Here is a 13436-nt window from a genome sequence, read left to right on the forward strand (position 1 = left end):
GGCTTACACTTTGGAAAATATGAACGAAAGGTGTAGTCACGTTTATGAGCCACCACTTACGTTACCTTTTCACCGAATACTAATATTGTGGCGTCAAACAGCAAAGCTGAACTTCATTCCGTTAAGTCTGTTCACTAAGTATCACTATTTTGGCGATTTTATGCTTCTTTTTTTAGTGATCATCATTGAAAGAGGAAGCTGTAGCTGCCATTTTGAATTAAGGTCGAATAGAAAACTTTGACTTCAATTCATCGAGACCTTGCTCTCAGTATTCATGTTCCGGTGATTTAATACATTTAAAAGCGAAGTGGAAGCTGCCATGTTGCGAAAATGCGCTGAAAAGTGTACTGTGCCAAAGATGACATGGTTGAAAAAGCGTTACTGACATAAAGATTCGAGCAGCCGTGCAAAATGATGCTCCATGTATGTTCGCTTTTTCGGCATAGAGATTTGCTAAACAAATAGGCTCGGGATTTTTGCAACCTTTTCAATGGGTGTACTATCAAATTTTAAAATTTCCAACCGAATGCGATATGAACTTCTTCAGTGTCTGAATACGTTCCGGTAAAAAATCGGTAATTTTTTTTAAACTGAAATCCTAACATGTGTAACTCGATAATCTGTTCGGTATTTTTTTTTCTCGGTCATGATAGCTGTCAAATATTACGGATTTTTGTCGGTAAAACATTACCGAAGGTCGGTTGGTTATATCAACCCAGTAGTGTTTACCGAAATACTTGTATTGATAACCGAAAAGTCGGTAATATTTAATCGAAAAACTGTAAAAGCTCGATAATAGTTCTATATCGAACAACCATTAGAGTTTTCCGAAATATCTGCAATTCTTACTGTAATATCTGTAACTATTATCTCACTCTATTATGTGTTGTGAGCCTGTAAGGTTGAATAATTCTACTGTGGTTGAATTCAAGGGACTCTTTCGATTGCTTTGAAAAAATAGAACTATTACATGTCGTAGAACTCAGAAGTCGAATAGCATGACATAAAAGACGCAAAGTACTTATAACGATATGTATTCTATGATCGACTTAAAGTAGTAAGTAACTAGAGTAGTAAGTAGAACTAGAAGTAGTAAATAACTTGGCGCGCAATACAATCAGTAATGCAAAACCGGATATCCAGGCGGGATTCATGGTAAATCTAAGCATTACATACTTCACAGGGTTGTACACCTTATGGGAGTTCCAAGGGGTCCAATACCTCCCCCTAATTGTAGGAGTACGGGTTTTACTTATCCGGCATCCGCCGGATACGAGTTGGTGCTTTTTTTTAAATCTCAGGTGTTGCTGGATCGTCGCCGAGATCGAAGTCTTGGAACAGGATGTGCAAAGGCAGCTTGAACTACGATGCAGCTTCTACCGGTTTCCGGAATTGGTTTGCATGTGACTTGATAAGTCGCTGCTTTTCTTCAAGCCAGACGTTGTAATTTAAAGTACCGACGCGTTCAATTCAATTCAAAGTCAGCCAAACGAGCTTTCCTTGAACAAAAATGCTGGCGTAGACAGGGTCTCCTTTCTCGAACTGCCGCATTTGTGCTTCGTGCATTCGGTTCAACTGCTCTTCTTGGGGTTGGTTTCGCTCAAGTGGTGTTGTTCGCTCTAAACCTAGCTTGAGCAAGTCCAGAGTTGTACGGTGTTTCCTACCCATCAAAATTTCAGCAGGCGATAGACTATTTATTAGGCACTGACTTGCTCGGAGTAGCACGGTAGGCAGCCAAAAATATTTGCAGTGATCCTGTGATGGTGTTGTGTGTTTCCTAGCATAATCTTCCTCAGGCTCCGCTTAAGTGGCCCGCGCACAGTGGTTCAAAATCGAAAAAAGTGGGGAAAAATTATTAAAAAGCTATTTTGTTGAAGATTATAGGCGGAAAGTTCAAAAAATAATAAATTAGATTTTTTTTTCAAAGTTTGCTATTTTTTCAATAATTGCTAAAACGGGGGTTGAGCTTTATACTGGGAATTGAATATTTTTCAATTAATAATGAATATTTTTGTTCAAATTAAGTATTAGCTCCTAAATTCCTGTAGGTTGGTTGGATAAATATTAAAACTGATGGTTTAAGGTGAATTTGCATATGTATCGAAGCAAACAATGCTTGGTTTACTCTGTAAAAATACTTTAAAATTTGCATTTTTAAACCAAACAGCGTTACACTCAATGAGATCGTGTTCAAAATATAGCAAAAACTAGCAGCTGGTTTTAAGATATGTTTTTGATGAGACTTTCACCTATCCAACGGTGTATAATTTACCACGGCGATCGGCAGCGCAAGCTTTATTTTTGCTTCCGAAAAATAAATAGAGTAAATTGAAAATTTTTGATCATCTAATTTTGGGTTTTCAATCAAGCGAAACTTTATTGGTTCATGATATTAAGGAACTTTTTTATCTCCAAACTGTGAAAATGATTGTAATACACCACTTTGGTATAAAAATTTATAAATTTTTAAAGATTTATATCCTTTTTTAAGTTGTTTTGGGCTGAGAATAAAAAATCCTATTTTTAATTCTTGTGTTAAGGTTGTCGTTCATGTTTGTTTCATAGAAGCTGTATAAAACGTCCAAGAAAATATCTAAATACATCATAACGTTCCTAGAATATTGGAGATTCGATTCCAACATAAAAAATGTGGTTGTCGCTGACTTGAAAAATGGACTTTTTTCCGGCTTTTTAGGGATTTGAACCACTGTGCCGCGTAATCTTTGTGGAGCCGTTGCCAAGGTGTTACCGTAGGTAACAAAATATTCACATATTAAATCAAATAATAATAAAACCCATCCCTTGTATATGCTAGGATTAAAATGATTAATTTAGTTATTATGTTTGTTGAAGGCTCTTTCTTTTGTCATTTTGATATCAACAAATTGTTATCGAGTTGTGACGTCCGAAAGGTGAATAAAGTAGGGTTTCACGCTCGCTTGTCATCACGGATTGTAACCTGGCCGGTGTGTTGGAGGGCGCGATGCCCAAAAACACGTCCAACCGGTCCGGCGATTTGATGCGGGCTTCTTCCGTGGCTCGTTAGTGACAAGCGAGCGTGAGGCTATGTCTTTGGTCACCCTAGAATCCAATCCTTGCCCTTGCAGCAGAATATTGCGACGATATCAGCAGACGTCATGGATGAACATGGCGGGATATTAGTTGGGCTGTCATAGCTTTTTCCGGAACGATGAACGAGGAGAGGATATTGAGCCAGGAGAGAACGGAAAACAGGATGAGAGGAGTTCTTGATACCAGTTTGGGATAGTGAGTGCTGGTCAACGGAGTGCGACGGACGTGTTTTCAGAGGAAAAAAGTTATTTGTCCCCGCGTGGTTAGACATCCAATATAAACCACGTGTTGGATCAAGTTTTGTGGTAAAAATTCCACATAGCCAGTTATAAGTGGAAACCGGTAGATCAACTGACCCATCAGAGCGACGGTTGAGGATACGCCACGAATTTCCTCGAATCCACCGGTATCTGTCTGTGAACCACGAGGCATCAGCTCGCCACGATCCAGAGTACCGTTATAAGGACTCGTGGTGGGCTAATTCCAATCGGCCGAATCGCCAGAAGGTGCCCGGGAATCCGTTCCAGACGAACAGGTAAAGGACGCTGAAATTCCAGCTCTCCGTCGAAAGTACAATATTCGACCACGAGGTTGCCCCATTATTACTCCAAGCACAAGGCCACATTCACTACTGCACCAGGAAAGACCGCCAAGCCACCCTTCACTGACGTCACGGCGAATCGATACGGCGCCTATTGCTACTCACACGAGTGGTCATTTCTACGTTGGACGATTGCCATCAACCCGAAAAGGAGAAGGATCGACGGTTCCTCAGGCCAGCCACAATCCGGCAATCCGTCGACGCCTTAGGAACACGTATGTACCCATGAATGAATCCCTAGCCCCATGATCAATCAAGCCCAAGCTCAATCAAGCCCGAACTCAATCAAGCCCGAACTCAATCAAGCCCAACCAAAATCAAGTCCCGAATTCAGCCATGCCTCGAAGGTGTCAGCGATAGGAGAACGGCCGCATCGGTTCCTTTCCCCCTAAATGTTTTGTGTCTTAAAATGAAAAAAATAAATGTAAATTTCCCTTCTTCTCAATTAAGAGCCGACATACCACGGAAGGGTTCTTCGTTCTTTCTCCAACTTTCGTTTATCTTAAATGTTTCGAAGGTTTCCTATTCTCCTCCTAGCTGTTATTTGTGAATCACTACCCAAGAACGCCGACCCTGAGTGTAAAAAGTCGTCTGAGCTAGCCATCCGTTTCAAAAGACGACATGATTTGGGCCAGGGTGACAGCAAACTTTTAGTTGGAGCCCTCGCGACAGCGGCGCAAGTTCGGCAGGATCGAGCGAAGTCCTCGACATCTTGATCCTCTCCAGGTCAGTAGGCGTGGCTGTGCATAACCGCTTTCATTTTATCTTATGCCGGATGACAATGGTGGAGAGCCTTGAGAATCTGTTGCTGATAAATATGTGAAACAGAACAACAACTCGATCTGCTAACATGAGGCACTCGCGAACCACAAATAGTGCATCTTTGCGAGCGTAGAACGGACGAATAGAATCTTCAACCTGCTTCACTGACTTGGACCACGATGACTAGACGAATTTGATGACTGTTTGAAGAGTTTTGTGCTTGATTGTAGATCACGGTGTGCCAAAATACGTTATTAAAAATAAAAAATGACCACCAAAACGGCACTCGACATTCGAAAGGTATAGTACTCAGACATCTATCCTGAAAATTTAGAAATGTTTCATCGGGCTTTTTTGAAATTAGAGCGATTTTAAATTTCAATGACTTTATAGAAAATTTCATGCCCGACAACTTTCTGGAAGACTGGAAAAAGATTTGAGTTGATCCTGAAAAGTAATTGGCAGTTGTCTAAAACTTTATTAAACTGATTGAAATTTTTCCATGTTTCTTAAGTTTTTTTTTCAATTCCGCTTCACTAAAAAGCGTAGCACTTCCCCTACATTCTTCTGAAATCATCGAAAATGTTGGGGGATTGAGGGTAAAAACAGCCATAACTCACTATTTCAAAGCGTGCGGTGGCTTAAACAGCCTCTATTGGATTCCTCGGAAAAAAATGCATAAGATAAGTCTCGTTTGGTTCAAAATTTTCAAGTCCGATCATGGTTTTTCTGAGCTTTTTGACAAATGAAAGGGAATTGAGGGTAAAACAGCCATAACTCCATTTTCCGATGTATGCGGTGTGTCAAATAGGCTTCGTTGCATTCCTCGAAAAGAATCGAACATGATACGTTCCATTTGGCTCAAAATTTTCAAGTCCGATCATGCTTTTTCTGAGCTATTTGAAAAATGTAGGGAAATTGAGGGTACAACAGCCATAACTTCTGTTTCCAATCCGTGCGGTGCGTCAAATAGGCTTCGTTGGATTCCTTGGAAAAAATACATAAGAAACAACCCATTTGGTTCTAAATTTTCAAGTCCAAACATGATTTTTTCTTAAATCATTGAAAAATGTAGGGGAATTGAGGGTAAAAACAGCCATAACTTCATTTTCCAAAGTGTGCTCAAACAGCCTTCATTGGATTCCTCAGAAAAAATCACACAAGATACGTCCCAATAGATTTAAAATTTTACCTGCGTTTTCTTAACAATTTGAAAAATGGAGGGGAATTTAGGGTAAAACAGCTATAACTTCATTTTACGAAGCGTGCGGTGGCTCAAAAAGCCTTCATTCGATTCTTCGGAAAAAAACTCCACAAAATTTAACCCATTTGGTTCAAAATTATTGAGTTGAGGGTAAAAACAGCCATAACTCCATTTTCCGAAGCGTGCGGTGGCTCAAACAGCTTTCATTGAATTCCTTGAAAAAAATTACACAAGACACGATCCAAAAGATTCAAAATTTTAAAGTCCGAACATGCATTTTCTTAAAAAATTGAAAAATGTAGGGGAATTAAAGGTAAAACAGCCATAACTCCATTTTCCGAAGCGTGCGGGGGCTCAAACAGCATTCATTAGATTCCTCGGAAAAATCCACACAAGATACAACCTATTGAGTTCAAAATTTCCAAGTCCAAATAAGCTTTTTTTTCTGAAATAATTGAAAAATATAGGGGAATTGAGGGTGAACACAGCCATAACTCCATTTTCTGAAGCGTGCGGTGACCAAAACAGCCTTCATTCGATTCCTCAGAAAAAATTACACACGATAGGTCTGTTTTCGTTTAAAATTCTCTGGTTCGAATCAGTGTTTTTCTGGAATGTTTACAAAATATAGGGGAATTAGGGGTTAAAAAGGCACTATATCTCCGTTCGTAAGCTTGTGCGACATTTGAAACTATGTCCAATCGATTTTCCGGAAATTTTCACAAAAGGAAAGTATATTTTCATAGATTTGGGTCATGTAGGACGAAAGATATTGAATTTCTTCGCGGTTTGTACACTTTTTTCCCCATTGTGCATCGGAGTAAACCAAATTTGGTACAATCTTACCCATCGCCATTTTGCTGCCAGTTCACTAGCGACGTTGCATTTTCTCTGGCGCAAGTGAGATGCCATAACATCACAGGTGCCAGAGGCCGTTTTGACGTTTGTTTTGACAATTATTTTACAGTTTTCTCGGCGTGTTTTTTACCAATCCGATTATGACAATCCGATTTATTTACATATATTTTGACGAACATTAGTTAGTCAAGGATCGATCAACGAAGTTCAGTAGATAATAGACGTCAAAATCATAAATTACCGTTTTTTTCCAAACTACAGAACTGGTTCGGTAAAATAAACTACCGAACTCGGTAATTTCCGGTAATTTGATGTTAACCCAGCAAATTTAAGTCGTTAACAATGGTGTTGCGAATCGCAATTGTCGTCTGAAGTCAGTTTAAATCGGATATGATAAAAAGCCCGCCATGTTTGTAAATTTTGAAATGATTTTGCTCCTGCGTGGGCTTCTAGTGAGAAAATCATCCTCATGTTCTCTGTGCTACCAGCAGTGCATCCAGATAGCTAAAAATCAGATGGGTAATTTGAGAAAGAATTTGAGTAATATCGACCAATGAGAGAACTGGAAAATATTTTCGCTGCAACGATTTGAAGGCTATGAGAGTAGAATCTTGCGCTCCCTTGCATTCTTCTGATAGATACGAGTACGGTGTCGGATAACGTCCAATTGGTGTAGTTTTAGTCGGTTAGAAAAGAAATAAAATTTTTGTATGTATATTGCCTCCACTTTGGTAGGTAAATGCTGTTTTTTATACTTTTGTATGATCATGATAAGCATGATAATGATAGCATAAGAATATAGCTACAAATATGTTTGCATTTTCGCTAAGGTGACCATTATGCCCTTATCTCCCCAACTTGAAACAAAAAATTTGCTCAAAATATGCTTGAAAAATCATTCTCGAAACATAAATAGAAATTCCAAATAAAAGGAATGAGCGTTGTTGTCTATCATAATCTTCTTTAATCATTTTATAATTTTTTCTTATGAGGATGAGGATGAATGCACATATACTCACAGGAGTTTAAACCCTGCCGAATAGCAAAGATAACGAATTCGAAGCTAGTCATTTAAGTCCATATCTATGTATGAACATAGGGGTGGCAACAAAAAGAGTCATGTCGAATTTTAAAAACCAACCTTATTCATTTATTGGATTTGATTATTCTCAAAAATCGAAGGTAAAAAAAAACGGCCGTTTTTTTCTAAAACAGTCCTATAAAGTCGATTTTTTGCCAAAAAATTTAATTTCGGCGTTACGTCGTTTTATGTATTTTTAAGTCATTTGGCATCAACATTAAAATTTGAATTTTTCCGATTTCCTTTGGTTCTTCTTTAGTTGATTTTCTTGGGTGAAAAAATCGAATCTTTGAGCGCTTTGAGGCATCCCTAAACCAAGTCCGATTGAGTTTAAATTTTGCACAGGGCATTTATTTGGGTTAATCTTCAAAATGTATCTGGACGGTTTTCAACATTCGATGATGAAATTTCTCCCATACATCCATTGCCACTCTAATGAACGTAAATAAAATCCATTCATCGGCGGAGGTATTTTGAGCCAATTCGGATGTTCACTCGCAAGAGGGATGAAAGCCAATCAGCAAAATTCTGGCGCAAACCAAACGAAAATCAGCCGTTTGCCTAGAGACCATTCAAAAATTCCGTTATGCGTCTAGAGGTTTTGTTATGTTGTGTGAATTGTGAAGACAGTTACGTGATATTTGAACAGCACCCTAGTCGTGAAAACAGAAATGTTTGGTTGAATTTTGGGAGGAGAATTGATGAAAATTTACGTCTCAAGCCTTACACAAATAGCGAAGCATACTGCTACACAGTTTCGCATTCCAACTTACACCGGTATTTGATCCTATCTCACAGGAATGATTAAAGAAGGGAGGTATTTTTCAGGAACATACCATCTACAAAATTGTTCCTGGATTAGGTGAAAAAATGATATCATTAACAGGTTGTTCTGATTTAATTAGTAAATCGAGAGGATTAATTTTCGAAATGGAAAGTATCACATCAACATAAACCTAGCCCCAATATCAAACATTTAATTTTCTTCATATATGATATCAGTTTTTCATCATCCCTTATTGTGTTGGCTCCAATCAGTAAGGAATGGGAAAAGTTTTGCTCCTGTGTGGCCAACCAAAGAGTTGCTGCTACATATTTTCTGGACTCCAAGGAAGTTTTTAATTAAACCATTCTCCACAAAATTTTACAAGCCACTGATTGAAAATGCACCGACCACCACCATCATTCCCACCGTTGATTGCTGAAACATTAAAAACGGTACAAGTTTTGCGCCACAAAGTTCTTCCGTCCGAGCTACTTACCGTATTCAGGATGTGCAACGGGGCCCAGCATACGAAGAACTCGACAATGATTACAAACAGCATCCTGATGACCTGCGGGCAGAGAAGGAAGAAGATAGTTAGAAGCAAAATGACACATTTGTTCAATGGGAATATTTCTGTACAAACTGTCGATGACATGACATCAGTCAGACAACATTGAATTGGTCGTCTATGAGATTGATTGCTTGTAAATTGAGAGGGATGTGATGGGCGAGAAATGCGGAAAACCGAAATAGAATTCCTGTAGGGCAAATTTTCAGATGTTTTAGTGTCTCTGTTTTTAAACACATTTTGATGAATGAATGGAATCGAAAATTTTCGAAGTATAAATGCACGTGAATTAGTTTAGCTTTGGAGCTATTTTCGTTCTTCTTACACATCGAAATAATGGAGAATACCTTCCAATATTGGTGAGCATTTGGGTACGAGAAACTTTCATACACAGTACCGTTCATAATTGTATAGAAATTGGAAGGATGCGCACTGTCACTTCGACTTTGATCTTCCATAACTTTTTACTCTGATGATATTTTTTGATCAAATTTTCTGCGTTAGATAGATCAACTATCACACTATTATATCACAAAATTTGAATTATCTGGAGTTTGTGTGGCCTGAGAAACAGTAATTCTACGAAAATTGGACTTTTTGGACTTTTCTCGTTCAAGCTGTAATATCTCAGAAACCACGCTATATTTTTTATTGAAATTTTGCAGAGTGATTGTTGAAATATAAAGCAAGCATGTTTGAAGTTTTCAAAAACTTCTTTCGATGGGATCAACAGTTGCGCGAGGTACTATATTTCATGCATGAACCTAGAATTGCGATTTCTATAGAATTTTGGATAATAGTGTAATAGTTGAACTATCTAAAAAGTTAAGGAAGTTCAAAGTCGAAGTGACAGTGCGCGTGCTTACAATTTCTATACAATTATAAACGGTACTGTAGGTGAGATTATTTTCATCATATATTTTTGGAAAAAATTTGCAGATCGCTTTTTCTGATATCGTGTGATTCCAAGTTTATATGCTGCAAAAGTTAGATCGATACATGATTCCGTTGATATACAAGAAGCTTTTTCGTGGGACTAAAATAATGTGAGATTTTGAAAGTTAAAGGAGACTTGATTCTTAATTAAAGGAGACTTGATCCTTTATTCAGGGTGTCCTAAGCTTTGGCAAAAATCATGCAAAATCTGAAGATAAAAGTTTCTTTGACTTTTTTGGCCATATCATTTTATTGGTGTCAGACAAAAAGAGCTCTGAAAGTTTTTCAACTACCCTATATTCATTGCATACTTAAAGGCGCAGTTTTCTTATTTTGAGATAAATGCACTTTTTTGAGTTCTTTCTATCAGGAAATTATTGAATAAATATTGGTCATTGGATAAATATTAATAATTTCGTGCTTAGCAATTATCAACATCCATTCAAAAGAAAAGTATACTTTTTTGGACTCGAGGGATCAAGAGAACCCTTAACATACGTTTTGGAAAACATTTTCTTAAAAAATGAGAGTTTACTATTACTTTGAAAACATGGCATTAGGAAGTTCATGTCAAACTCTAACGATTGAAATATTGGAATTAATATTTTTATTATAATTTGTTGCATAGGAAACATTTGAAAGTGATAAAAAAGATCTTCAAGTCCCATTTCATTTGTTTTTTTTTTCAAAAAAGTGCAAAAACTAAAAAAATCATTTTTTTCTTCAATTTGTTTAAGATAACAGGTTGGTTGTTTTGTTCTATTCGGCGAACTTTTCTCTACCTACTCACTTTTTCCTTTGATTCCTATCGTTTTAGTCCTATGACTCCACACCATGATGAATCTAGTATAGTGGTCTCACTTTGGCAAAAAGACGAGGGTGAGATGCGGCGGTGGGGACGAAACGCAGCCGAAATTTGACAGCTGACTGTTGGCTGGCTGCTGGCTGGCTGAGATGCCAGTTGCTCTGATTTTCGTTAAACACGGAGTTTTGCCAATCGTCAAGATATTGCTCAGACAAAGATTTCGTCTTGATTTTTGCAAATATAATCCATAGAAGCGAAAAAAATTCATCCGGTTGAATTCCGGGCTGGTAAGCAAAGCTGGAAAACGTTGGACCAATAGACGAAGGTACCAGTTTTGTCGGTAGCAGTGATCAACATTAATTATTTATTACTTATAACAGATTTATGCTTATTGAACTCTATTTTCTTTCAACAGCTGTCTGGAAGCAGCAGAAAGTCATCGAATCGGATAGTAACATAGCGAGGTATGACATTCCATCGTCCGAGAAGCGGCTGGCCTTCCTGCAGGAACATCTGATCTTCATCGAGATGAAACAGCTGCTTCAGGAGGACACCTGTATGTTGCCATCGCTGCTCCAGAAGATTCAATCGAGTAATCCGGATCTGATGGGTATCATTTGGGAAAACCAGATGGAGTTTCTGGCCCTTTTGGACGATGGAACCGATGAGGTGAAGGGTGATAGAGGGGGCGGCGTCAGCGGTGGCAGTGTCGTAGCGAATGATGTAGCCTCGACTGCCGCTTCGATGGTGAACACCTTGAGTCCGACTTTGATGCCATCGATCGGACAAGCAACATCCGGTTTAGGATTATAGTTGTTTGGTCCACCCTTAAAAGATCCTTCCTAATATCACCATGAATCACAGCTATTTCGGAGTATCCGAAAAGTGCGGAGTGTATTTGTAATTTAAGATCCAAAAAATTGTTTCGAATAAAATGAATTCATTGAATTCTCAAACCATTTCTTTATTTCCAGAAGTCTAGTTTAAATAAAATAAAATAAACTAAAACCCATTTACATTTTAAATCTTTCAATCTTTGATCTACGACATGTACAGACATACATAGATTTTTTTTCCAAATTTATATGATTTTGTATCTCAAACACCGTGCATCCCAGAACCCTCTTTTTCGTAAACACTTCAGCCAGCTGTCAAATCCTTTTTCAATATGGCTGAACGTGCGAATTGGCATGTGAGAGCACCATATTAGATTCATCATGCTCCACACCTCTCCTTAAAGTAAAAAAAAACACATAGAAACTCACACATTCACATTTCTCGCAATCTGATTTTTTCCTTTCCTTATTTTTTTGACTCCGATCTCTCGCTATCCCGAGACTACTAGTCCTTCCTAAAAGTCAATCAACAACGCAGCCAATCGTTGATCATCACCATCATGTGTCAGCATCACCGTTGCCCGGAAGTTTACGTTCATCATCATCAAAACGAGTGTATCGACGTCGACCCGAAGATCCCACAATCCAGCGAGAGCCATCGATGCCGAGAGCCGAAGATCACCGAACGAGTTCTCACTCAACCAGAACCACCGCTAGTCAAGGGACCGAACATCACACAAACGAGAGACATCTACACCGAGGAGTCGAGGAGGGCCGAGGATCATCCAAGCTTGAACTGAACCGAAATTCACCACTAGTAGCATTCCGGAAAGAGAGTCATCCACGACGGACCGAAGTTCCCGAAGATCCTTCAATCGAGAGCTATCTACGCCAAGGGCCAAGGATCATCCAAGATCAAATTCTACAGAATCACCGCTAGCCGCATCTCGTAAATATTATCGTCTTCGGCAAAAAAATGAAACGAGAGTCATTGATGACGGCACGAAAATCCCGTAATCGACGATAGCCCCGGGAACACTGATCCTGCCACTTGAGCGTGGACTCTGCTCGTTGAATTTTACGCACTCCTCTAACAGCTCTTGCTTTGTAACACTCCATATCCTCCGCCAGAGTTATGTCGATGGGAATCATGCCCGCGATGACAAAAGCTGCATCTGCTGATATGGTCCTGTATGCGAAGGAAACTCGCATGGCTATCAGCCGATGTGTGCTTCGTAATTTAGATCTGTTGCACTATACCTCTGTGGCGAAGCTACAGGCCGCTCCTCCTACTCTTTGGACCCTGACAGTTTGGCATAATCAACGATTCGATGACTTTCGATGCACTCTCACAACAGTATTTGACATTAGAACCAAAACTTAAGCGATTGTCGACCATTCCTTCGAGGTTTTCAGCCGAAGATGTCGTTTGTCCTCCAACAGTAATCTCCCTGTGCAGTAAAACTTTTTTGTTGGTTACGAGCAGAACTTCGGTTTTCTGGTGGGCTATCTGAAGCTAGACTCTCTCCATACAGATGCGAACTTTTTCTACGGACATCGTTGCATATACCACCTCGAATCTTTCGCCTGTGATCATGAGCACGATATCGTCAGCGAATCCAACTATCTGAGCGCCTGATGGTAGTTTCAGCGTTAACACCTCATTATACATGGTATTCCAAAGCACAGGTCCGAGTATGGAACCTTGTGTAACACCCGCTGTCAGGGCTTTGAAGCGCTTTGGCAATAACTTCCCAGCTGGCATTGTTGAAGGCATTCTTAATATCGATCGTCACAATGACGCAGTGACGTATTTACACCTGTCCGCTTCTTTTGATATGCGCGCTACGCGTACTCCGTCACCATTCGGATAGCGACCACAGTAGATCTCCCTTTCCGAAAACAGAACTGCCTGTGCGACAGTCCACTTTCGCTTTCTGTGTAGAT

General features: G+C 39.2%; 1 protein-coding gene across 1 annotated transcript in view; it reads right to left on the bottom strand.

Annotated features, from left to right (window-relative positions):
* Positions 1-13436, bottom strand: part of LOC129757452 (uncharacterized) — a 171115-nt gene that overhangs the window by 35447 nt on the left and 122232 nt on the right. The window contains exon 7 of the mRNA XM_055754687.1: positions 8841-8912. Within this exon, the coding sequence (XP_055610662.1) occupies positions 8841-8912 (72 nt within the window). The remainder of the gene's footprint in view (positions 1-8840; positions 8913-13436) is intronic.

The sequence above is a fragment of the Uranotaenia lowii genome, chromosome 1 (genome assembly GCF_029784155.1).
Source record: "Uranotaenia lowii strain MFRU-FL chromosome 1, ASM2978415v1, whole genome shotgun sequence".
In the NCBI taxonomy this organism is placed as follows: Eukaryota; Metazoa; Arthropoda; class Insecta; order Diptera; family Culicidae; genus Uranotaenia; species Uranotaenia lowii.